The following is a 22,808-nucleotide window of genomic DNA, read 5'->3' as shown; positions in this document are numbered from 1 at the left end:
CCAGGGAGTGTGAGGGTTCTTGGGGGCTCCCAACAGAATTTTTTTTTTTTTTTTAATCTTAGGACCTTTTGGGTTGTGACCCTGGCTGAGTTATAACTGAAAATACATTCTAGTTCTTGTTTAAGGAGAATGCTGCTCTCAGCAGTGACACTGTGGTTAAGGTTTCCTGAAATGACCAATATCCCCCTGGAACAGCCCCTGTGGCCTTGATCATTCCCAACCTCCAGGACCAGTGCTCAGACACACCCAGCTGGCAACCAGGCACACGCACAATAGCTCCCCAAGATGCTCCTGCTCCCCACTTATGACACTAGTTTGGGCCAAGTTAACCAGTTAGTGGAAATGGGTGAAAGGAGAGCCCTCTCTCCAACGAGAGGCTGGCTCTCCAGGTTAGCATTTCCTGAAGGAAAAACAAACTAACAAAGGTCAACACCAGGGCTAGAGAGGGGATCAGAGAGCCCTTCACTTGTTGGGGGTTCAGGTCCCCCAGGTCCTGAGACTTGCTCCACGTTGTGGGGTGTTATGCTGGGTTGCCAGGGAAATGGCCGCTGGTCATCCCACAGGTTGAGGTGGGAGGAGGCACCTGCACATCCGCACACCAAGAGATGTGGGCCGTCCTTGGTGACTCCCTCAGAGTCAGCATCTGAAGGGCCCCCCCACTGGCATAAGCTAAGTCACAAGAATTTCAAGCACAGCCACCAGAGCCACCAACACCCAACAAAAGAATAGCAGCCCAGCTGGCTTTTCCGGCGCCCATGGCCTTTCCCCGGCCCTCGGTCCCTTAGCAGCTCAGCTCTGGCCCAGACACCCAGGCTTCCATGCTCTGCCCCTCCCTGCTCAGGCCAGGAGGGAAAAGAGAACAGGGTGGGCCACAAGCAACGGCACCCCCTCCCCAAGCCCCCAGCTCCAGCCAGGCCCAGCATAGTCAGAGGCCACGGGGCCACCTTGAGAGGGCGGAACCATGGGGCAGGAAGAAGTCTCAGGAGGGAGATGGCAGAGCGGAGGCAGGGTTCTGGGAGGGGAGGGGCCGCATGCTGAGGACAGGTGTACAGGCAGGAGGGGCCGGTGCAGCGAGAGGCAGAGAAGAGAGAAGAGAGCCAGAGGGGCACCAAACACAAGAGACTTTCTGTGTGTACCTCAGGACCTCCGACAAAGAGGAGTCGCTGTCATCAGACCTGGGGAGGGCAGAAAATTAGCTGGATTAGGGGAGAGAGGAAAACACACAAAGGAGTGGCAGAGGTGGCAGCGGCGGCGGCAGCAGCAGCGGCGGCGGCGGGCAGTGGCAGGGAGGTCAGAGGGCGGTTATTCTCTTGGAGGGGGTGAGAGAGGCAGAGGAGGAGGGCCTTCAGGGAGAGCAGGGAAGGAGGTGGGGACAGGCTGGCCTGGGAGCAGAGGCTCTCCCAGGAGCAGGCCACCAGAGGGTCCCTTGGCTAGCGGGGTGGAGTGAGAGGGGGCCACAGGAGATGGGAGGCCAGTTCCACACTCAGGGAAGTGGTTCCTGGCTCTTTGCTGGTTCCAAGCTCTCTGGCTGCCTCACTGCACAAGCTGGGGGCACCTGTCCCACCTCAGTGATCCTGCACCTACCAGGGCCAAAGGAAGCCACAGCTGCTTCCACCCCTGCCTTGGAGCTAGCTCCTTCCAGCAATTCCTCGGGACTCACTCACTGATTTACAAAGCCCACTGTCCACAGGGAGCCAAAGGGGACCATGCCTAGAAGATGGCTTTGTACCACACATGGGTCCCAAGACTGGAACCACTGGATTGAACTAAAGCCTCTGTGGACCACCACACCAGGATAGGCAGAATCCCATCCCAGCCCTTGAAAAAAGGGACCCGTCTGGGTGGCCACAGTGGCACATAGGAGGGGTGCTCTTGATGGGGAGGGTCAGTAACTCCCCCAACAGGAGCCTGAGCTGAGGTTGGTTTGGAGAAGGAAGGTGCACCCAGGTTACTGGGTTTGACTCCCAGGCTCGGCCATCAGGAAGCAGTGTTTTGGCCTAGGAATGAGTGTTTCTGTGGGGAGGGGGACAGAGTGTACATCAGGATCAATGACAAAGGGTTAGCCCTTTCTAACCTAGGATTCCCTGAAAGACATGACATCATTGTCCCTTGCAGCACTGAAGCTTTTAGGGAGCCTAGAGGAGAATACTGGGAGGATGGGGCTCTCCCCTTCCCCAGTGCAGAGTCCCACTATTAGGAGCACCAGACTGGTGGGAATTAAAAGTTCCAGCTTGAGCCCTATTTAGTCACTTTCTAGGACTGGGCCCCTTGTTGGGCCCCCTTCCTCCTACATGAAACCGAAGACAGTTCTCAGGGTCGATAGACAGTTCCAAAGAGTCACAGATGGGAGAGCCGGCGGTAAAGCAAGGTGAGCGCCTTCTGGATGCAGGGATTGCTGTTAACACGCGTTACACTCTTAGCAAGGAGTGCTACAGCAGGAGCTGAGCTCGGGTGGAGCTGAGCCCTTCATGGGAAGGTGACTTGAAGGCCTTGATCGCAGTGTTTGCGATTGGATAGGACAGTGGTTGAGGCTGAAGGAAGGGGCTTTAGAGAGAAGCAAAGCATCAGCTGAGGCGAATGGAAAGGGCAATTCCGGGGAGCCCTCTGGTGTGCCAGCCCCACATGGCCATTCCCTCCTCACTGCCCCAGCCCCCATCTTGGTGGCTTCCTTCTTGCCCTCTCCTGAGGTCCCAGCATGCTTGGGGGAAGGGAAGTCAGTACAGAAAGGATGAGGAGGGTCAGGGCCTCCTGGCTCAGAGAGGTCGATACCTCAGCGTGGGGTCTGCCCAGCTATTCCTGCCTGTCTCCAGCAAGGCCCGGCCGTAGGCTCCCTGCTCCTCCTCTATGCCCTCCCTGTCCTGCCCCTGAGCCCTGCTCTTACTTGTCCAGTGCTGACCCCTGGCTCTGATTACTGGTGAGACGAGAGAAGACGTTGCGGTCATTGCGGGGCCGGGTGGGAGGGGAAGATGGAGGCGTGAATCCCACATCTGTGGACCTGGCGAGCAGGGACAGAGAGCGGCGTCTGTAAGTGACCACCCCTGCCCACAGGCCACCCCCAGAGCTGGGTTTCCACCTTATCTCAGTGGCAGGGCCACTGGGCAGTGATCTCAGCTCAGCCCCCAGCCAGGTTCCTAGGCACTGCTCTTCAAAAGCCACCATCCTTGGACTTCAGTGAGTGAGAAATTTGTCACTTAAACATTCACATTCCTAGCTGAGCTGGTTTCAGCTCTGACACTGGAACAAGTGTCCTATTCATCATCTATTTAAATCCATGGGTGGGTTTTTTTTTTCCTTAACATTTTTACGTGTTTTGTTGGTGATTTCCATTTTAAAAATAATCCCTAAGCCTAATACCAAAGTGCTGTCTGGTGATCCTAAGCTATAAGAAGGCTGGGAAGTACCTCATGGATTAAAAAATCTGTGGGTCCCATAAGGTTCATCTGGGCATGGCCTTAGTGCTGTGCTTGTGAGCTCAATGCTACTTGTCAACAATATATATTAACTAAGGTGTCTTGAAGTAGAAGCATATAAAATAAGGTAGTATACTACTTGGCCACTGAAAATGTCATGAGTAGAGGTCACAGAAACCTCACCCTCCATCTCCCTGAGGACCAGTGGTTCCTTACTCACTGATACAGTGCTCACTGTGACTTTATAGGACATAATAACCACCAAGTATGATGAGAACTGACCACACACCTCCAAGGGAGACCATGACGTCATTGCACTGCCCATTCCAGTACCCCGAGATCCCTCTTCTTGGAAAGTTGTCACTGGGTTCAGCCTAAACCTTCTCACCTTTTGGAGAGCCACCATGACTTTGCCTTAAATCCCAAATGCACTTGAATATGTTCTCTCAGTTCAGAAATAAGGCAACAGTTTGTAAAGCTTCAGGTACACAGACCATTCCCTACACCAAGGTCACTTTGCAAGCCCCCGACGTTGGCCATCTGCAAAGGCTTTGGAGAGGAGGGAAGGTTGGGACCTTGAGCAGGTCCTCCTTCTGCCTCCCACCAAAACAGGTGGCAAAAGGTCAAACTGAGCCAGCTTCCCACTATTTAGCCATGTGACCAGGGGAAGGCCACCAAACCTCTGAAAAAGAACCCTAGTAGTCCTTCTGCAATCTACAGAAACTCTAGGGGGCCTGGCCCATGTGTGCCTGACCATCTGGAGTCTTCTCTGCTGTTCCAAACCTCTGGTTTTTCTTTTAATTTCTAGACTCCTTTCATAAGAGGAGGTCTTAAAAAGAATCAAAGCTCCCAAGGACCCCTGGTCAAGAAACAGGGCTGAAGCAGATCAGGATAATGACAAATCTAAGCTACTACAAAGTTACCTATATCAAGTGCACATCAGCACACATTTTTACCATTTGGCTTGGCTACCCAGGTGCCTTATGGAGATGACACTTCTCCATAGCCCACACCTGACAGGGTACAAGGGACCATGGGTAAAGTCGAATGACTCAGTTCACTTAGCCCAGATTAGAAAGCACACGTGATAACCTACAGAGTGGAATTCCACAGCCATTCACACATCCAAGGACTCAACGGGTGGTGACTCTGGAGATGATTCTAGAATGTGTTCTCACCTGATGGGCTGCCCCCGGTCATATGACTTCCTTCGGGTCAGAGGGGACGTCTCTGTGCCTCGAGACTGCCGGGGACTAGAACAGAGAGTCCAGTCAGGCCCAGATCCAACTCCCTGCCCACCCTGACCCACATTCCTGGTTCTCCTGCTTACAAAGTACTGCCTCGGGTGGGCAGGCTGACAGTGCGTGAGACCTTGTCTCGGTAATAGGGATCACGGATGGAGAAGCCCACACCATCTTCTTTGATCTCAACGAGGGAGGCCAAGGACTTGGTGATGTTCTTGGTGGAGATGTCCAGTGGGGGCCCCAGGCATTCAGCTGACACAGCCTTCATTTGGGCAGACAGCTTGGGCTCCCCCTGGGAAAGGAAGGACTCAGTGGACCAATTTGTCCAAACAGGATGGCACATGAAAGGGAAGCCAGGGGAAACCCTTGGCACAGAAATGGTGCAGACTTGGTCTAAGGGAGAAAAGCCAATGGAAGGACCCGGGCAGATGTTGCCCAGAGACTATCTTCTGTGCCCCACAGCTAAACTCTCCAGGCTCCTGGAGAATCCAGGGCAACTGAAAATGTTCTATTGCTCTTTATGGACCACAAAATACTCAGACTGACTCCTTGCTGGTCACCAGCTTATTGCTGTACACCCTAAAATATGCATAAAAGTTACTGTTTCTTATCTGTATTTTTTTCCCCCTTTTTTTCTTAAAAAGTCTTGGGTCTTGGTTCAGTCTAATAATGAATTCCTTGAAGTCGGGTAGACTCCCTCATTGTTGATTCCTATACTGTTGAATCAACTATATGCAGGCAAAATAACTAGACATCTAGGATTAGGCTTGGGCTCAGGGTACGTTGAGGGTCTTGGATGGGAAAGGGAGAAATTTTTGAAAATGGGGCCTTTGGATGTGGTGATGTCAGTAGGCAGAGTAGAAAGGGGTCAGCAGTGGCTCTGATCACTTCTTCTACCTTCTACCCACTTCAAAAAGGATGGACTGGGGCTGGGGATGTAGCTCAGTTGGTAGAGTGCGTGCCTTGCAAGCACAAAGCCCTGGGTTCAATCCCCAGCACCACAAAAAAAAAAAAAAAAAAAAAAAAGGATGGACTGGCCCTCCCCCAATTCCAGGCTAGATTCTTCTTGGCACTTCTATTCCAGCTGGGGGCAATATTAGGGCATGGCCAGGGGTGAGCCAAAGCCACGGTAAGATAGGGCCCAGGCCGTGGGAGGCTGGCCTAAATGCACCTACTGCCTAACTTCCAGTGGGCTCACCTTGAACTTGAAATCATCATGGCTGGTAGAGCCTTTCATGGTGAATGACTGGGAGAAGCTGAGAAAGAAGCAGAGAGTTTAGGATCCTAATATCCTATTCTCTTGGCTCTCTGGGACTTAGACCTGTAGGTCCCAAAAGAGCCCCCAAACCCAGGCTTAGCCCTGGGACCCTGTGGCAAGCCCTTTTCTGAGCCCCAGGTGTGCTGGCCTCTCACTTCCAGCTAGGAAACTCACCTCCCTTCAGAGAATTCAGAGACCTCCTCATCTGTGCTGGCGTAGCCATTCTCTGTGGGAGAGAGGGAGGGTGGAGAGACCCCCATCAGTGTGGGGAAAGGAGGGATGGCCTCCCTCTCTCCTGCATTTCTCCCACTGGGATGAGATAGGGCTTCTGGGGGAGTTCTGGGGAAGCAAGGGCCTCTCAGGGGTACAGCCCACCTATACGTACCCTGCTGTACGTTGTAGATGAGGGCCTGCAGCTCGGGGTGGGCCTCGGCCTTTTCACGCAGGGCATCCAGGAGCAGGTGGTTCTGGGAGGAGCCTGCCATGTCTGTCTGCTTCAGTCGTCCCTCCAGGAGCCGGATCTGGGCCTCCTTTTGTGCCACTTGCAGCCCCTGATGGCAGGGACCAAGGATTAGCCTTCCTGGCTTTGGGGGGATGCCCCCAGATCCTTGGTACCCATGTACACAGCTTGGTGAAGGTGACTTTAAGATACACCTGTTATGAGCTAACTTGTGTTCCCCCAAATTCATATGTGGAAGTCCTAACCCCCATTACTTCAGAACATGTATTTGGAGACAGGGCCTTTAAAGAGGTAGATAGGGTAATATGAGATCATATGGGTGGGCCCTGATCCAATGTGACTGGTGTCCTTATAAAAAGAGATTAGGGGAGCTAGGTGCAGTGGCACATGCTTGTAATCCTAGCTACTCAGTAGGCTGAGGTAGGAGGATTGCAAGTTCAAGGTCAATCTAGACAATTCAGTGAGACCCTGAATTTATCAAAATAAAAAATAAAAAGGGCTGGAGATGCATCTCAGTGATGGAGCACCCCTGGGTTCAGTCCCCAGTAGAAAATGTGCATGAATGTGTGTGTGTGAAGACTGCTACCTGTAACCACAGAAAGAGACCTCACCCTGACTTTGAACCTCCTAGCCTCCAAAACTGAGAGACAACATATCCCTATTGCTTAAGTCTCTCAGTCTGTGGCACTTTGTTACAGCAGCCCTAATACACGAATGCAGTCCCCTAGGACACAAAGCAGAGCTGAGAGTAATCACTGGGGACAGGGTGAGAAGTCATGGAGGGCAAAGCTTCCCACCCTCTTTTGAGTCATACTGCATGCACACAGGGGCTGTCTGTTCCCAAGACTCAAGCTCCAAGAGGGGAGAGAAGAGAGGACCCCAAGAAACACCAAGGAATGTCTAATATTCTGGCATAAACCCTGCTGGGTGGAATGTGGCTGTCTGTCTGTCTCCTGCTTCTCCACCCCAATGTACACACATTTCTCTCTCTACCTCCAACACACTCAAGCCCAGCCTTGCTGTGGATGGGCCTGGGCCAGACACCCAGGGTCACCTTTAATTGGGGCCCCACTGCGTGCCAGGTGCCATGCCAAGCCCTTTACAGGCATTGTCTTGTTAAAGGCATGAAACGAGCTACAAGCCTGGTATTGCCATCACCCCAGTTTTACAGCTGCAAAATTCTAGGCTGGAAGGCCAGGTGGCTTGCCTCAGCCTGTGAGTGACGCAGATGAGAAGGAGCCAGGCCCGTGAGCTGCACTGCTAGGTTATGTCCTGGTGGCGCCTGTGCCTTCTGGGCCCCTTGAACAGGTCAGCTGCAGGCTCACCTTGTCAATGGATGCCTTGAGGAAGTTGTCCAGCAGGAGGCGGGCTTCAGCCAGGGAGCAGGAGCTGATGACCACCGAGGTATCCGTGGAGTCCAGCTCCTCCTGGAACCAGGAGACAGAGAGCCCCATCACCTGGGGCTGCCCTGCCCACCCACCTCCCCTACCTCTTCCCCCAGCCAATCCCATCCCTGCAGCTACCTTGGTCTCCTCCAGCTGCATGATGGTGGCCTGGCAGTCGGTGATGCTGTCATTGATGTAGTCGATGTTGGCTGCCAGCACCTCGATCTCCTCGGCCAGCTCCTGCAGCCCCTTCTCCTCCTCCGGGCTCTCAGCCTGCAGCCGCTCACGTTTCCTCCGAAGTGCTTCCTGCAGGAGGAACAGCTCCTCCCTTTTCTGGGGGGATGATGACGGAGGACCATCAGGGCTTCAGGGGTCTGCCCTGTCCTGCCCACAGCTCCCTCCCCAGGTCTCCAGCCCCTGAGGGCCCCCAGCACCTCTGGATTCTAGAGCAGAGTGAGGGGGCTGGGAAAGGTCTGAGGAGCCTGAGATGGGGTGACAGAGGACAAAGCAGAGCGGGTAGGGAGGGAAGCGGGAGGCAGGCCCACCTTGATGAGCCGCTCCATGTCAGCTTCCAGGTTGACAATGGTCATTCTCTGCATGACAATGTCGATGATCCTCCGCTCCAGGGACTGCCACTTGAGTCTTGCAGCCTTACTGAAGCTCTGGCTGGCCCCCTTCTTTTGGAACTTCTTTCTGGGAGGCGGAGGCAACAGGGGATTGAGTGTGACTCCTCTTAACCTCCGCAGCTCCGCCGAGCCCACACTGGGAGCTGAGGGCCCCGGGGATCGTGGCACTACCCTCACTCTGATCCTACCCCCATGTTTCCCCTCTGCGCCCGGCCAGTCCACCTCACCTGGCTGGGCGGGTGCCATTGCCGGTGTTGGCAGGATGGTCCCCCAGGAAGTGGTTGATCTTGCGGTTCCACTGGCGCACAATGCTGGAGACAGAGCGGGCCCCCGACTCGGCCTCAGACGAGGTGGTGCTGGCGGACACCTCAGCCCCCGAATCCAGCATGGGTGGCTTCAGCCCCACGCGCCCTGCCACCCGATCTGACATGGGCTTGGCCAGGCGCCTCAGTGCAGAAACCTGAAGGGAAGTGAGGTGGGGAGATGGGGGCCAGCTCCAAGGCTTGCAGGTAGAGACCCCCCTGTGCTAGCTGGGGCTTGGGGCCACAGAAGGGCCGAGAGGTCTATCTGATGTGCAATGAACATAAAAGTCAGCCACTGTTTGTCCTCCCCCTTCCCCTTCCCCTCCCCCTCTCCCTCTTTTTCTTTTTTGATAATCACCTCAAACATTTGGGGACAGAGCCTACAGTCTGCCCTGTAGCCTCAGCTCTCTCACTGAGAAAGCCCCGCTCTCTCCGGTCTGACACAATTTCACCTGATTGTGTTTGCCGAATGGAGCAGGGAGAGCCAGGGCCACAGGCAGGACTGGCTCCCCTCTTCTTCCCCAAAGGAAAGCAACAGGAGAGCCCTGCAGCAAGGACAGGGTCTTGTGCTCAGTCAGTCCACGAGCACTCACCTCCTGGGTTTTCCTCCTCAGGACCATTTCCTGCTGCCGCTTCTGGGATTCCAAGGCCCGGATTTGAAACTGTGGGTAAGAGAGGAGGGGCGGGGTCCACACTCAGACACAAAGGCCCTTTCTGCCCAGACTGGGATGGGGATGGGCTGGCCAGATCTGCAGAAAGAAGTCTGGATCTTTCTCATGTTGGGGTGAATCTCATGCAGCAAAATTGTGGATAAAATGGTCCCCAGAGTAGAGTTCCCTTGCCCGGAGGTGCAGTAAAGACCCCTTGGCTTCATCTCCCACTATGGGGGAGGAATCTGGGATTAGGGAGCTTGGCCTTGCTGGACTTCTCTGCTCGGGCCTGAAGCTTCATGTTTCCCATTCGCTGGTGACCCTGAGCAAGTTCCTGGCTCAAGCCCTTCCTTGGAACATGTGGGGTCAGACTGGAGGCCCATGGTGGTCTTGCCCTTCTGAAGGCTGTGTTTAACTTCAAGTACAATGGATACTGCTTAGGACAGCAGGAACTGGAGCCTGCTTGGTTGGGAGGGGTGGCCAGGTGCGTGGGGAAGCTGGGAGTCGGGCTGAAGTCTCCTGGAATCCTTCGGGGTCTCTCACCTCCTGCCGCCGCTGCTCCTTCTTAAGCTGAGCGATCTCCCGGTTCCTCTTGGTCTCCACCAGCCGACGTCGTTGCTGCTCCTCCCTCATCTGCTTCATCAGGGCCACCTGGTTAGGGCAGAGACAGAAGCAGTGGTGAAGGGAATGGGGTGGCCCACATGCTCCAGGGAGTGACTGGTTCTGAGGTCGTTGAATAGAGATGACAGCCTGCCCCATAGCTCCAGCTCAGGTTCTGGGGTCTGGAGTGAGGGGTCCAGGCCCTGCCCCTCCATGGAAGTCAAAGCTACCTGGGCAACCTGTCAAAAAGAGTGGCCTTACAGCCCACCTCGAAGTGCAGGTGCCCCCAATCTGCAAGGCCTAACTCTGGCTCCCACCCAAAGCCACATCCTGGGGCTGGCCATTCTAGGTCAGCTGAGGTCGCTGCAGGCAGGTAACCCTCTTTGACTCTGATAGCCTGAGCTGTGAAGAGGGTGGAGGTGGAGGTCAGGACTGGGTTCCAGGGCCAGGCTCACAATGACAGCAACATTATTTATTGAGATCTAGCTCTCTGCCAGGCGCCATCCTCCTGACAACCAGGAGAACAGCATTAACATTCCTGTTTAATAAACAAGGAAATGAGCATCTGAGAGATGAGATGAGAAATCCAGGTGGTCTTCCACGACAGTTCAGAACAAGGATAGAAAGCAAGCATAGAGTGCCCGGAGCCCACAGTTCTCTGAAATCTAGCCAAAGGCACAGAGAGCACCATTAGTGTGGTTGGAGATGACCCAATGTCCTGGGAAGCCACTGTCCTGGGTCCCTGCAACATCAGCCTCCCATTCCTGGGGCCCTAACACAGGAGTGCAATGAACACAGGGCTTTCTGCAGCTTCCAGGTAGTGGGGGCAGGAGAATCACCATGGGGGCCGGTCCTGGTTCTGCCATAGAGGCCTCAAACATCACAGGCAAGTCACCAACCTGTCTTGCCTGGGGGCAGGTAGGACAGGAAATGGCATGGGAGGGAGGGAGAGAGATGCCAAGGCATCCAGCAGCTAGCAGGGTTGGCTTCTCCCCGGCAGGGCGGGTCAGAGCAGAGGCAGGCTTGTTGCTGCTGTGTCTTTGGGATTCGGAATGAGTGTTCTTCCACAGGACTGAGAATGGGGAGACCACGTCAAAGCCTGGGCTAATAACAATGTACCTGAAAACTCTAGCACAGTGGGAGCCAAGGCTTCCGGGGAGGCAGCATGTCCTCCTGGACAAAGGCCCATCCGCCACATCACATGGGTGGTGGAGCTCGACAGTAGCCACATGAAAGTAATGGTCTCAGATGGGTGAGCACATTCTAGGCACACGACAGCCCTAAAAGGGGCTTCAGTATCTGGGAGAGCCTTGCTCTGAAGTTCTAAAGTGCAAGGCAGTGTGCCCTTTCCTAGGGGACCCTGTGGCTGCAGGTCCTACCCCATGCAGTTCTGTGACTTCCTGGGGCCTGCAGCTGGAAGGTGGTGGGAAAGGCCTAAGCCACCGGCTTTCATGGCATCAGGTTAGAATTCTTGTGCTGCTTTTTCTGTCCTGCCAACAGAACACCTGGGCCCCTGGGCTGCTGGGGTGCCCCTGGGATGATCCTAGGCCATTCTTTTCCACTTCGGTTCCTGGGCTCATGAAAGCACAGGCAGGTGGGCAGAGCTGGGCCCCGGCTGAAGGGCCTCAGCCATCCTGAGACTGAAACGCACATACATATGTGGATCCTTCTGTCTTTCAAACGTGCCTGGGCATTAGATTATTTTTCCAGACTTCAGAACCCTGTGAGAATGTTCCCTCATGGGACTCTTGAGAATCACACCCAGCAGAAATGGGAACTGGCCAGGTGAGGCTAGGCCTGAAGAGGATTGAGCCAGAAACCTCCAGGGACACAGAATGGGGATGAAGACAGAAGCTCCCAGAGCTGCCCTAGGAGTGGCTGCAGAAGGCCCAGGCCAAGGTGGTGCCATTTCGCCTGGGGATAACCAAGACCCACCAGGATCTCCCTCTGCACCACCAGAGGGCGCCCGGGGCTGGGGGAATCTGTGGGCACTTGCATTCCAAGTCACTTCAATGTCAATTGCATCTTGTCCACAGGGTGGATGCACAGAAGTAGAAGAATGGAATGGGGTGCCTTGGGACCAGCCCAGGTCAAGATGGTCCAAGCACAGCAAGGCAGAACCCTCTCTCATCTGGTCAGGCTGATGGAGCCCCTGGACCTATGGCCTAGGCTTGGGGATAAAGCCTGCACAGGTGAGGTGGCTGGCCTAAGACAGCAGTGGGCCCCCCTCCTCCAAGAACCGATCCCTGCATTCGTGACCACTTGCCTATGCACAGTGGTCAGCACCAGTGAGTCAGTGGTCAGCCCAGTGGCTCCTAGGATGCAGATACCTGTCCCATTGGTACTACACACTGGAGAGTTCCCTTCCCTGTGTCTCTGCTCCCCAGGCCAGGCTTCCCCAGCTTGTGGGGCTGTCATCAGTAGTATCAGGTTATGCTAGGGATCCAGCCTAGAACGTGGAAAGCTGGGGGACACCAGAGCCTGAGGGTCAGGGCAGGAAGACCCAGAGGGAGAGAGGATATAAAGGGAGCGTGAATCTTTGATCCCCAGGTAGATCAGACAGACTCAGACTCAGAGGCACAAGACCTGAGTCCCAAACCAGGACCTCAGGAAAGAACCCAGGCCCCAGAGACTCTGAGCCATAGCAAAGTAGGAAAGAGGTATCATGCACCTGGAACACACACCAGCTCGGGAGGCTGAGGACTCCCAGCATCCCCCACCAACTCCTTGTAGCTAGAATCACCATCTCTGAGCCTCACTTTCCCATAGAGTGGCAGTAACAACAGGACCTCTTCGTAAAGTTCTCCTAAGGGTTGAACAGGACATGCATGTATGACTAGCCAAAAACCTGGCCCCAGTAAGCCTGCCAGCAATCTAATTATTACTGAGATTCAAGGCAAAGGTTGCACCAAATAAGAGTATATGCGCTGTGCAGACAGGAGTAACTGCAGTGCAGCTTCCACTACAGGGGGCAGCACTGAGCAGGGCGCCTGTCATGTCCTCCACGCATTGTGCCATCCAGGACAAAGCAATTAGCTAAGAGGTGCATGGCCAGGACGGGGTTAAACCAGGCAGTGTTGGGTGTTGGGGAAAAAAAAACCCGCATTGGAGAACAATGATTATTTTTAACACAGAAAGTAGATTTGAAGATGTGGCACAGTCACCCTAGGCCTCCTCCTAAGACCCTTGGCCCTACCTTGGCCTTCTTCATCTCGGCCACCTCGGCCTGCAGCTTCTTCAGTTCCCGCTCATAGCGCGACTGGTTCTTGAGCAGCCGGGCGTGCTCCTTCTGCGCGGCCTGCAGCTTCTGCAGGTCTCGGTTCATCTCCCGCAGCCTCTTCTCATAATCCGCCTTGATCTTGTTGGCCTTCTCCTCTGTGTAGCACTCCATGGTGCCTGACAGCAGCAAGAGGCAGCTGTCGGCACCATGCGCTCGCGCTGAAGGTGGGCTCATCCACAGGGGAGGCAGGATGCCCGGGTTCTAGTGTCACCGAGAGACCTCGGGCACAAGGCCTCACAATACGGGAACAGGGTTATAGACGGCCAAGGTCCCTGCGCTGACATTCTATTCGAATGTGAGACCTGAGCCCCTAACTTCCCACGAGGGTCCTGCAGCCCACTCATGCTGGCTTGGTTCTGACCCATGATACACACTTAGAGAAAAGAGATGGGACTAGTGGGAAGGGGAGGAGTCAGCAAGAGAAGACGGAGTGACATGAACTGGAGCAGGACTAAATGGATCCCTTACCCTAGATTCTCCCTCCTGAACTGCCAACAGACACCTCAAACCGAACAGGTACAAAACCAAGTCCCAATTTCCACCTCTCCCGTTGGTCCGTAGATGCTGCCACCTTCCGTCCAGAAGCTCACACCTGAGAGGTCCCGGCTTCCCTTCTCGCTCCAAGCATCAACAAAACCTTTGGCTCAACCTTCAAAATATATCCAGGATCTGCCCAGGTCTCAGCACCTCCTGACCATCTCTTCCGGGAACTTTATAACAATTTTTAAATGGTCTCCAGCTTCCATTTTTGTTCCTCTACACAGTGATGTTTTAAAAACACTTTTAAATTTCACTTCACATGCTTCTCTCAACACACGGCACCTCCTCATCTCCAGAGCAGAAGGCAACTTCCATGTGAAGACAGCATGGCCTGTGCTCCCGCCATTCTGGCCTCTTGTCAATTCCCCAACATGCCAGGCACATGTCTGCCCAGGGCCTTGCATCTTCTGCTCCCTTTGCTGCAACACCCTTAGCGTCGCTCATTCTGCTCTAGCCCAATCCCACCTCCCTCCGGCCTCTGCTCAGTCACCTTCTCCAGGTGGTCTCCCATGACCAACCTAGTTCCAGTCTTCCCTATCCTCCTTCCCTGATGTATGTTTTAAAATAATCCTTATCGCCGTCTGACATGCTAAGATCACGCTACTTTGTTTACATCTGTCTCTCCCTGCTAGGGTGTGCACTCCATGAGTGCAGGGATTTTGCTCACATCAACATCTCTAGAATCTAGGATAATGCTTGCCCACAAGCACATTCAGCAAAGGCTTGCTGAATAAGACAAAGGAATGAATAAATGAATAATGGAATGAACTGGGAGAAAAGGAGTGTAAGGAAGTAGAAGTGAGAAGATGGTTTATAAACGGGTACCAGGAACTAAATGCAGGAGAAAAGACCAGGAAGTGTCATGTTCACCTGCCTGAGTACATAAGGAATAAAAAGGATTAAATGATCCTAATATGTAAGACGTCAGTTTAAAAAAGATGTACTTAACACATGCAGAGGACCTGGGTGTGACATAGAAACTTTAACTGTGGTCCAAAGTTTCTTGTGTAGAAGGCCAGGTAAACCCTAAAGAAGCGAGCTGCTGTGGGTGTGCTTCTGACAGGGAAGGGGCTCAGGGGAAAGTGGGAGTCAGTCGGGGAGGGGGCTCCCAGACTCACTGAGGTTCTGCAGCACACGGTCACGCTCCAGCTGGGTGTCTCGGATCTTATTCTGCAGCAGAATCAGCTTCTCCTCGTACTGGTGCTTGAGCGTCTGCAGCCGCCGTTGGCTGTTCTCCAGCTCATCAATCAGCTTCTGCTTGATTTCGATCTCACATGTCAGGTCGGCCAGGTCCGCCTGGAAGTTCACCTCTGCAGGGTCGGTGCAGAGCCAGGCTCAGACCAGCAACAGGGTAAAGGCCAGGTGGGGACCACTCACCAGTCTAGGGAGTGGGTGTTTCTGGTCAGCCATGACCAGAGGCAGGTAAATCCAAAGTGGGCAGAGTGCTGCCAAATATGGTAATACATTTAAAGAGCAGCCCCCCAAATGCAAGCCTGGCCTCAGGAGCTGAGAGTGGATTTAGACATCCTTCCCACTACTGCTACGTCCAAAGGTCAACATCTGCCTGTCACAGATAACATGGGACCCTGCTTGGGTGGAGGAGGGTGAAATGACTGAAAGCAACTTATAGAGGTATGGGCCAGAAATGGCAGCAAGACAGAGCAAAAGGGACAGTTGTCCCCACTTAGAGGAGTGGGCTTTGGCACTAGCCAGACTTACATTCAGTGCAATACTCTCATGGACCAAACTGGGGGAGAGTATGGACCTCTCTGAGCATGCTCAGTGGTGATGTGGGGAAAACAGCACCTACACTCAAGGTAAGCAAAGAGGACAGGAAGAAGCTGGCACACAAAAGACTGAGCTAATAAGCGCAGCGGCCGGCACATCGTGAGCGCTCAGTGTTTGTGTAGTTATCGTTGAGGTTGTTGTTCTTGTTGGCTTCCCAGTCGGGAGTTCTGAGTCCCCAACAACCACCAACTCAGAGGACTCCAGCGGATCTGACCCCACCCCCGGGGCATGCAAACTTTCTCTGGGCCCAGTGCTGACAGGAAGCCCACCCTGGGCTCTGGCCACAGGAGTCTCATGTCCCCCAGCCCGGGCCCCCGCACCCTTCTCCTCGGGGTCTGAGTCTGAGTCCACCAGGCTCTCCTCGCTGCCCGAGTCCTCGTCTTCGTCCTCACGCCCTTCCTCCTCCTCACAGCCACTCTCGTCCCGCTCTTCCTCCTCCTGGGCACCAGGCACAATTAGGGCCGTGCCTGGCCTCCAGGGAGGGGAACCCAGAAGCAGAGGCCAGGCCAGGTCCAACACCTCAGGTGTATCAGGAGGGCTGGGGGCGGGCTGCACCCTCCCTCAGGGAAGACTACCCCCTCCCCCAGTCGCCTGGGCACAGCCTTTCTGGAGAAGCCTCCATCTAGCCTCCTCTGGGATGAGATGGAGGTCTGAGTGATGCAAATCACCATGGCAACCAGTCAGAGACATTAGGAAGTGCAAGGATCAATGAAGGCACTCACTCCCCTCCACCCTACAGAAAGGTGTTGACGGGGCCTGCCAACCCAGTAGGGACATGGGGTAAGCGTGACTAGGAGGGGTGGCGGGGGTCCTCACCTCCTCAGCCTCATTCTCGTCTGTCTCCTCACTGTTTTCCTGTTGGAGTTTTGCCCTCTTTTTGAAGGCTTCCTTCTCTGGACTGCTTGTGGAGTGAAGGGGAACCCAGATTAGGGGGACTAACCCTGGCTTGAGCATGCAGGCAAGGAGGGTGGCAGGGGTGGGATAAAGAAAGCTCCCAGCCAGGAGGCACAGGGGTAGGGCTGGCTTCCTGCTCTGCGAGGAACCTAGTTTTCTTCTTCCAGCCCTGGATTAGCCTTGGGGGGAAAAGTACAGCACTGGAGGTGGTGGTGGTGGGGTCTCTGCCAAAAGGCAGAGCAAATTTGCTCCATGGATTTCCACACAGTCACGGGGGAGCTCCTGTGGATGGGGTGAGGTGGGGCAGGGGCCTTCCAGGAGGGTCCACTTGCGAGAGCCCACCTCAGGGCTCTCAGGGAAGGGACAGCCCTTCACTCACCTCTTCCTCCGCTGCCTGACCTCCTTCTTCTTTAGTCGCTCCAAGTCCTGCTTGGCCCTGCGGATCACCTCAGAGGCATCCTCCATGGAGCTGGCCGGGCTGCCCGCAAAGGCTGGCCCAGCTGGGGATGCTCCCAGGGAATAGGGGCTCCTAGATGAGGCCCGTGAGAGGCTGCGACGGAGGGATTCGTTCATGGCCTCACTCTCCAGGAGCTTTGTCCTGCATGGGCAGAGCAAGGGGGTGGGGCCAGGTGAGCTGTCATCACCCTGAGCCTGGCCTGGCCAAGGCCCCCCCTGCTCACACCTTCAGGAGCTCACTCACCGCAGCTCCTCAATCTCCCGGATGTAGTTCTGGATCAGAGCACCGATGGCCTCGTTGCCATCCCCTGGAGGGTGGAGGCAGGAGCATGCAATAAAGATGAGTGTCAGCAAGGACCTCCCCCTCCCAGACCAGGGACCTAGTATCTGTGCTTCCAGTACGGAGTGCACATGGACCTTTTCTATAAAGGAATCTCTAGCCGGGAAATATCTGTACCTATGCACATACAGGAAGCATTGTTGGTAACAGGGAGCAACTGGAAACCATCTAAGTGCCCACCAAAAGAGGGTTGTTGGTTATAAATTATTCATTATCACCTGCAGAATACCATGCAGTAGTTAAAAAAATTAGTACCAGGGATTGAACCCAGGGGCACTTAACCACTGAGCCATATCTACAGTCCTATCTCATATTTTATTTAGAGACAGGGTCTTGCTAAGTTGCTTAGGGCCTTGCTAAGTTGCTGAGGCTGGCTTTGAACTCAATCCTCCTGCCTTAGCCTCCCAAGCCACTGGGATTATAGGTGCGTGCCACCATGCCTGGCTAGTCTGGTTTTAAGATAGAGATTTATAAAACATAATGCTAAGTGCAAATGGGAAGTCATAAGAATAATATAATAATCTCAAATACAGAAGTATATATTTACATGCGCGCACGCACACACACACGAATATACACAAGCATACTTATACTTGAAACAAATATACTAAGAAAGAAGTGGGAAAATATATACTAAGCTGCTCCAGGGTTCCTTCAGAGAAGCAAAGAGGACGTGGTGAAATGAAGGGGTTGGTGAGGACACTTGAACCTTGTGCTTAAAATACCGATGTATCACTTGCCTGATTAAGAAGGACATGCACATGTATTACTTTATTGTACAGAATTGTTTTTAAAATCAGTTGAAAAAAGTGCATAAATGGATCAGCCTGTGCACCGTCCGGCTGGCCCGAGCTGCCTAACATCCTGGCGTGGGAGCGGGAGAGGAGGTTCCAGCTGGCCTGGGTGCACCCCAACTTACCAGCCTTGGCCAGAAGCAGGTTGGCCTCCTGGCTCATGAGATGGGTGACCCGGCTGTTGATGGCATCGATGGCCTCCTGCATGGCCTTCACCCGCAGCCGCAGGGCCCCGTTCTCCTTCTGCAGCATGGCGTTCTCCCGGAACAGGTCACTGTAGCCCTCGGCACCATCCTCCCCAATCACCCGCTTGCCCTGGGAAAGGGCATAGGCAGGAAGAGTCAGGTACCAGATCTCACGGGGCAGGGAAGGGGTAGCAATACTCTTCTCTCTGCCAGCTCCCCTGGCCTTTCCTAGGACATGGCGGCACTGCCGGCTCCCCTACCCCTGGTTCCCTAAAATACAGTTCCTGCTTCTCAGTGCTCAAAAACCTTGCAGAGGTCCCCTTAACAGCAAAACATCCAAATTCTATAACCAGCCGTTCAAGGTCTCCCACTGTCCTACCTTGTGCTACCTTTCTGTCACTCATTTTCCTATCTCCACAAATGCTACTATGCACAAACCCTACCAGGTACAAAACCCTACCTGGGCCAGGCAGTTTCATAACTAAGTGAGCCAGTGTCGGTGTAAGGTAACAGGGAATGGTGGAGACTGGAGCTAACAGCCGTAGACTTGGTCTAAAAGAGGCAGCCACCATTCATTCCAGCCAACTTTGTGCTACGTGTTGTTAGAACTTGAAATTTTTCCAGAAAAGTTAAAATTCCCTGACTTTTTGAAAGGTTGATGACTAAACAGTCTTTTAAAACATGTGCAAGCCAAACCAAAACCCATTTGTGTACCAGATTTAGGCCATGGGCCACCAGTTGTGACTTCAAGCACAGTTACCATAGTTACATGGAATTACACACTTCCTCCAAAGCACCCATTTTCTTCGCTTCTGTTCTCTCCCTAGAAAGCCTACCTGCTTCCTCTTGCTGATACTGCCTTTGTTCTCCAAAATCTATAGCAAAGGGCTCCTTCTTGGGGCCTTCCCTGTCCACCCAGTGAGTAGGACCAGCTCTCTCTCTGTCCCCCTGCAGCCCTGGTCTCCACTGTCAATTTCTCTGTCACAGCATAGCATTCTCATGTGTTCCAACACAGCGTGTTCAGCGGACATGAAAACACCCTGGATGGTGTCTGCCCTGGGCAGTGTGTCCACGTGACAAAAGCCAAGGACTTTGCATTCTAAAGCCTAGAGGGCTCTGCCTGCCGAAGTGACCTGAGTCCCATGGCTGGCACCTCAGGTGACAGGGAGGTGGCAGGCATGCTGAGGAACCAGGGGGCAAGGGCAGAGCTGGGCACCACCTTCCGGCAGGAGCGCCGGATAGAGCCCGGGAGCCTGCTCACCGCTTTGTATTCCATCAGCTCCATCTGAAGGCGAGCGATCTCAGCCCGCAGCGCGCTGATCTGCTGGCTTGTCTTGTCCTGGTTCACCACCACCTTGTTCTTGATGTTGCGGGCCCGGTTGGCATATTTGAGTGTGTTGAGTGTCTCCATGAAGTCCCGATCTGAGGGGCTCACGCAGGCAATCATGATGGTCTGACTGGGGGTGCAGTCAGGTCAGGGTGAGAGTGAGGGATGAGGAAGCTCTGCCCCCGCCCATCCCCCACTGCTTTAATGCCTGAAGGACCTGGCTGTTTGGGAGGGCAGAAGCTGGGATGTGGGTCTCTAGACCACCTGGCCAAGAGTCTCCCCGTCCGAAGGGTAACCCAGTGAAAGGAGCTAACAAGGTGGGGAAGGTGGTGACAGTTGCCAGAGTCCTCCGCTTAGAGACAAGGGTGGGTCATAGCCCCTACATTTTCTAGCATTTCCCATCTATTGTCTCATTTGGGCTGTATGACTTCCTTTAGGAATATCTCTCTCTGTTGTGTAGACAAGGAAAATGAGTCTGAGCATAACTGGCCAAAGGTCACAGCACTGCAAGGTCCCTGCCTAATCTTCAGCCTCAGATGGGAAGGCCTCTTCCTGCCCAGGGCCATCGCGCGTCCAACCCTCACACCAGTATTCCCCCCAAACCTCCCTGCCTCTCCCATCCCTTTCCTGGATGTTGGTCATCATACCTGTTGCCCCCCAGAGAGTCTTGGAGGAGCCGAGTGAGCTTGGAGTCCCTGTAGGGCACGTGTACCACCTTCTTGCTCTGGTCCCCAAGGGCACTGATCACATTGCCTAAAGCCAGCTGCAGGAGACAGACCTGTGCTCAGGAGTCACTCAGGGAGGGACGGCTGGCACGACACAGTCCCAAGCCATGTGTACCGGCCTTGCTGGCCCTAGCGACCCGCAGACCCTTGGACAAGTTTATAGGCAGCTGTGATAGACTGGTGAATCTGGGAGTTGGGGCAGAGGTGAGGCCTGAGAATAAAGGCCCAAAGACCTAAAATCAGTGCTTACGGGTGCCCTGTCCAACAGGTGGCAAGAAGCCCAAGGAAGACCGGGCAGCCATGGAGTCACGGAGCCTTGGGAGGGTCTGAGCCAGAGCTGGGCTAGGGACCTCCATGTACCTACCAGGCCACAGTTGATGGAGATGCCCTCCTTGGCCCGCTCACCAGTGGCCCCTGTCCGTTTCAGCCTCTCGGAGCCGGCCAGGTCCACAAAGTGAAACTTGGCAGTGAGGGTCTCGTATTCATTGGTAGGAGCTGTGCCCTCAGGAAGCCCAGTCACCGCCTCATTCACCTGCAGTAGAAGTCAGCCTCTGACTCGAGAGCCCTCTCCCGCCTTGAGGCTCTTCCGCTCCTGGCCTAGAGTCCCACAGCACCGCCGTCCAGGAGAGTCAGGGCAAAGCATGGCATCTGAGCGCAAACACATACCTGCACAGGCCTGGGTCTCAGCCAGTGCTCACAACATGATATAGGTCTCATTACCCCACTGAATAGACGGGGTAACCGAAGCTCAAGAAAAAAGGAGGACACATCAGCAAGGGCAGAGAAGCCCCAACTCTGGTTTGCTAGCTTGGGTTCAGGGCTCCTGGTGGTGTCCTCCCTGGGACACCCCTGTAGCAAGAAGCTCCTGGGTCCCAGAGGGCTCCTCACCAGGTCAGGCTGGGCACACACACGCATCTGGCACAGGTGGATGGTGAAGATGGCGTGAGAGCGGGAGCTCTGTACGTTCATCTGGGTGCTGGCTGTGGTACGTGACAGTGCGCCCTGCTTCAGGCACTGGATCAGCTGGGGACAGATGCAGAAGCGAGGACTCAAGGGGCTGTGCTACCAGCCTCTGGCCTTTCAGGGTGTCCTGTGCCTGCCTGAAGCTCCAGCAGATGCTCACCTCCTCCTGGGAGTTGATGAGGCGAGACGTGACGCCTGTGGTATAGATGCCGCCGTTGGCATCCTCGTGGATCTTGATGTTGGACCGGCGGTGACGAGCATCAGGGTCACGAGTGCTATCAAACAGGTCAAGGATCTCCTCGTTGTAGAGCTGTGCCAGGGAGGAAAGGCGGCTGGGTTTACGGGGTACATGGTGCAGGGCCCCAAGGGTCTTCTCCTGTTTCTAAACCACCTTCATTTTGCAGAAGTGGACACTGAGGCTCCGGAGTTAACTTATCTAATCCCGTTCCCCTTTGGGTTCTGAATATTAGGTCTTTCTCCTGGACAGGGGAAGGAGGGCAGCTGGGCCCTGGGCAGAACCACCCTGAGGTTGTACACTGTTCCTCAACTCAGAGGAACTAGTAGCCAGCAGCTCTCAGTCCTAGTAGGGGGCTAAGGACCTAAAGGCACAAAGGGATGTGGGTCCTAGAGAGGAGATGAGGAAGAGTTAACCATGAATTGGGCAGCTCTTATTACATTACTGGACTAGAAATGAGGAAACGGGACGATTCCAGATGAGGGAAGGAAGAGGCAGAGCTCAGAGACCACCAGGGGCCATTCCTTGATCCCCACAGTCCCTGGGGGTTGATATAATGACAACCCCCCTTGGGGGTGGGGGGTGATGTGCCTTGCCCTGTGCTCAGGAGGGAAGGATAGTGTGGAGAAAGGCGACTGTGGCCCAGCCTCCTGGGGAGCCCGTGTGGGGAGGAGGCCTGGTCAGGAGCAGCTGCCCATTTCAGATGGTAGCCCAGGAGATTCCTGTGATTGGAATCAGGAGCAAAGAAACTTCCACCTGCTGACGGGCTGGGGTGGTCAACAGGCAGGGATCTGGGACTGGGAGTTGGGGGGGATGGGGGAGAATCCAGCGGGGGGCAAGGGGGAGGGGGACAGCAGCCCTCAGACATCTGAGGCTTTGATGGCCTTAAAGAGATAGAAATATCTCACAGGAAGGGGAAGAGGAAACAGAAGGAGAGATGGTGGAGCGGGGATACTCTAGTGTCTGTCTGTCTGTATTAGGACAGACACACTGCATCATTTAACTCCTTGTGGTTTACCCCTTGGCATAGATTTTCTAGAAAATAGCCTCTTCTTTGTGGATCTCCATGGCAACAGGATGGAGAAAGGAAGAAAACAAAGAGATGTGAGAGAAAAGCTAATAGGGATACCCAAGCAGCAGCACGACGAGCGCGCGCGCGCGCACACACACACACACACACACACACACACAGAGGCAGGCAGTTCATCAGAAGCAAAGGTCTAGAAGGACAACGAAAAATCCCCCAGTCTAAAATACAGGGTCCCCTAAGAAATCAGGAAAGCAGAGGCCATGTGTGCCCAGGAAGGAGTGACCGATCTGATGGGTGGTGGGTGGGGTGTGGGGAA

The 22,808-nt window shown here is 54.4% G+C and overlaps 1 protein-coding gene across 5 annotated transcripts in view; it reads right to left on the bottom strand.

Moving 5' to 3' along the window:
- Kif21b (kinesin family member 21B) overlaps nucleotides 1-22,808 on the bottom strand; it is a 47,827-nt gene that overhangs the window by 10,289 nt on the left and 14,730 nt on the right. For 2 of the 5 annotated variants that reach the window (XR_007104377.1, XM_047520990.1), the window contains exons 4-28: nucleotides 21,388-21,537; nucleotides 21,153-21,287; nucleotides 20,629-20,796; nucleotides 20,187-20,302; nucleotides 19,474-19,669; nucleotides 18,153-18,342; nucleotides 17,138-17,201; nucleotides 16,817-17,035; nucleotides 16,360-16,441; nucleotides 15,864-15,981; nucleotides 14,874-15,065; nucleotides 13,132-13,331; nucleotides 9,879-9,986; nucleotides 9,279-9,347; nucleotides 8,611-8,843; nucleotides 8,303-8,450; nucleotides 7,896-8,090; nucleotides 7,698-7,799; nucleotides 6,298-6,463; nucleotides 6,087-6,138; nucleotides 5,853-5,910; nucleotides 4,741-4,946; nucleotides 4,589-4,663; nucleotides 2,882-2,995; nucleotides 1,137-1,175 (exon numbers count right to left, since the gene is read on the bottom strand). Coding sequence is in view for 3 of the 5 variants with exons in the window: in XM_047520990.1 (XP_047376946.1) it covers nucleotides 1,137-1,175; nucleotides 2,882-2,995; nucleotides 4,589-4,663; nucleotides 4,741-4,946; nucleotides 5,853-5,910; nucleotides 6,087-6,138; nucleotides 6,298-6,463; nucleotides 7,698-7,799; nucleotides 7,896-8,090; nucleotides 8,303-8,450; nucleotides 8,611-8,843; nucleotides 9,279-9,347; nucleotides 9,879-9,986; nucleotides 13,132-13,331; nucleotides 14,874-15,065; nucleotides 15,864-15,981; nucleotides 16,360-16,441; nucleotides 16,817-17,035; nucleotides 17,138-17,201; nucleotides 18,153-18,342; nucleotides 19,474-19,669; nucleotides 20,187-20,302; nucleotides 20,629-20,796; nucleotides 21,153-21,287; nucleotides 21,388-21,537 (3,395 nt within the window). In the remaining 2 variants the exon portion in view is untranslated. Of the gene's footprint in view, nucleotides 1-1,136; nucleotides 1,176-2,881; nucleotides 2,996-4,588; nucleotides 4,664-4,740; nucleotides 4,947-5,852; nucleotides 5,911-6,086; nucleotides 6,139-6,297; nucleotides 6,464-7,697; nucleotides 7,800-7,895; nucleotides 8,091-8,302; nucleotides 8,451-8,610; nucleotides 8,844-9,278; nucleotides 9,348-9,878; nucleotides 9,987-13,131; nucleotides 13,332-14,873; nucleotides 15,066-15,863; nucleotides 15,982-16,359; nucleotides 16,445-16,816; nucleotides 17,036-17,137; nucleotides 17,202-18,152; nucleotides 18,343-19,473; nucleotides 19,670-20,186; nucleotides 20,303-20,628; nucleotides 20,797-21,152; nucleotides 21,288-21,387; nucleotides 21,538-22,808 lie in introns of all 5 variants that reach the window. The other 3 variants (XR_007104379.1, XM_047520991.1, XM_047520989.1) reach the window with 2 other exon arrangements.

Source organism: Sciurus carolinensis, chromosome 12 (assembly GCF_902686445.1).
Source record: "Sciurus carolinensis chromosome 12, mSciCar1.2, whole genome shotgun sequence".
In the NCBI taxonomy this organism is placed as follows: domain Eukaryota; kingdom Metazoa; phylum Chordata; class Mammalia; order Rodentia; family Sciuridae; genus Sciurus; species Sciurus carolinensis.
This window is presented reverse-complemented; position numbering and strand designations above follow the sequence as displayed.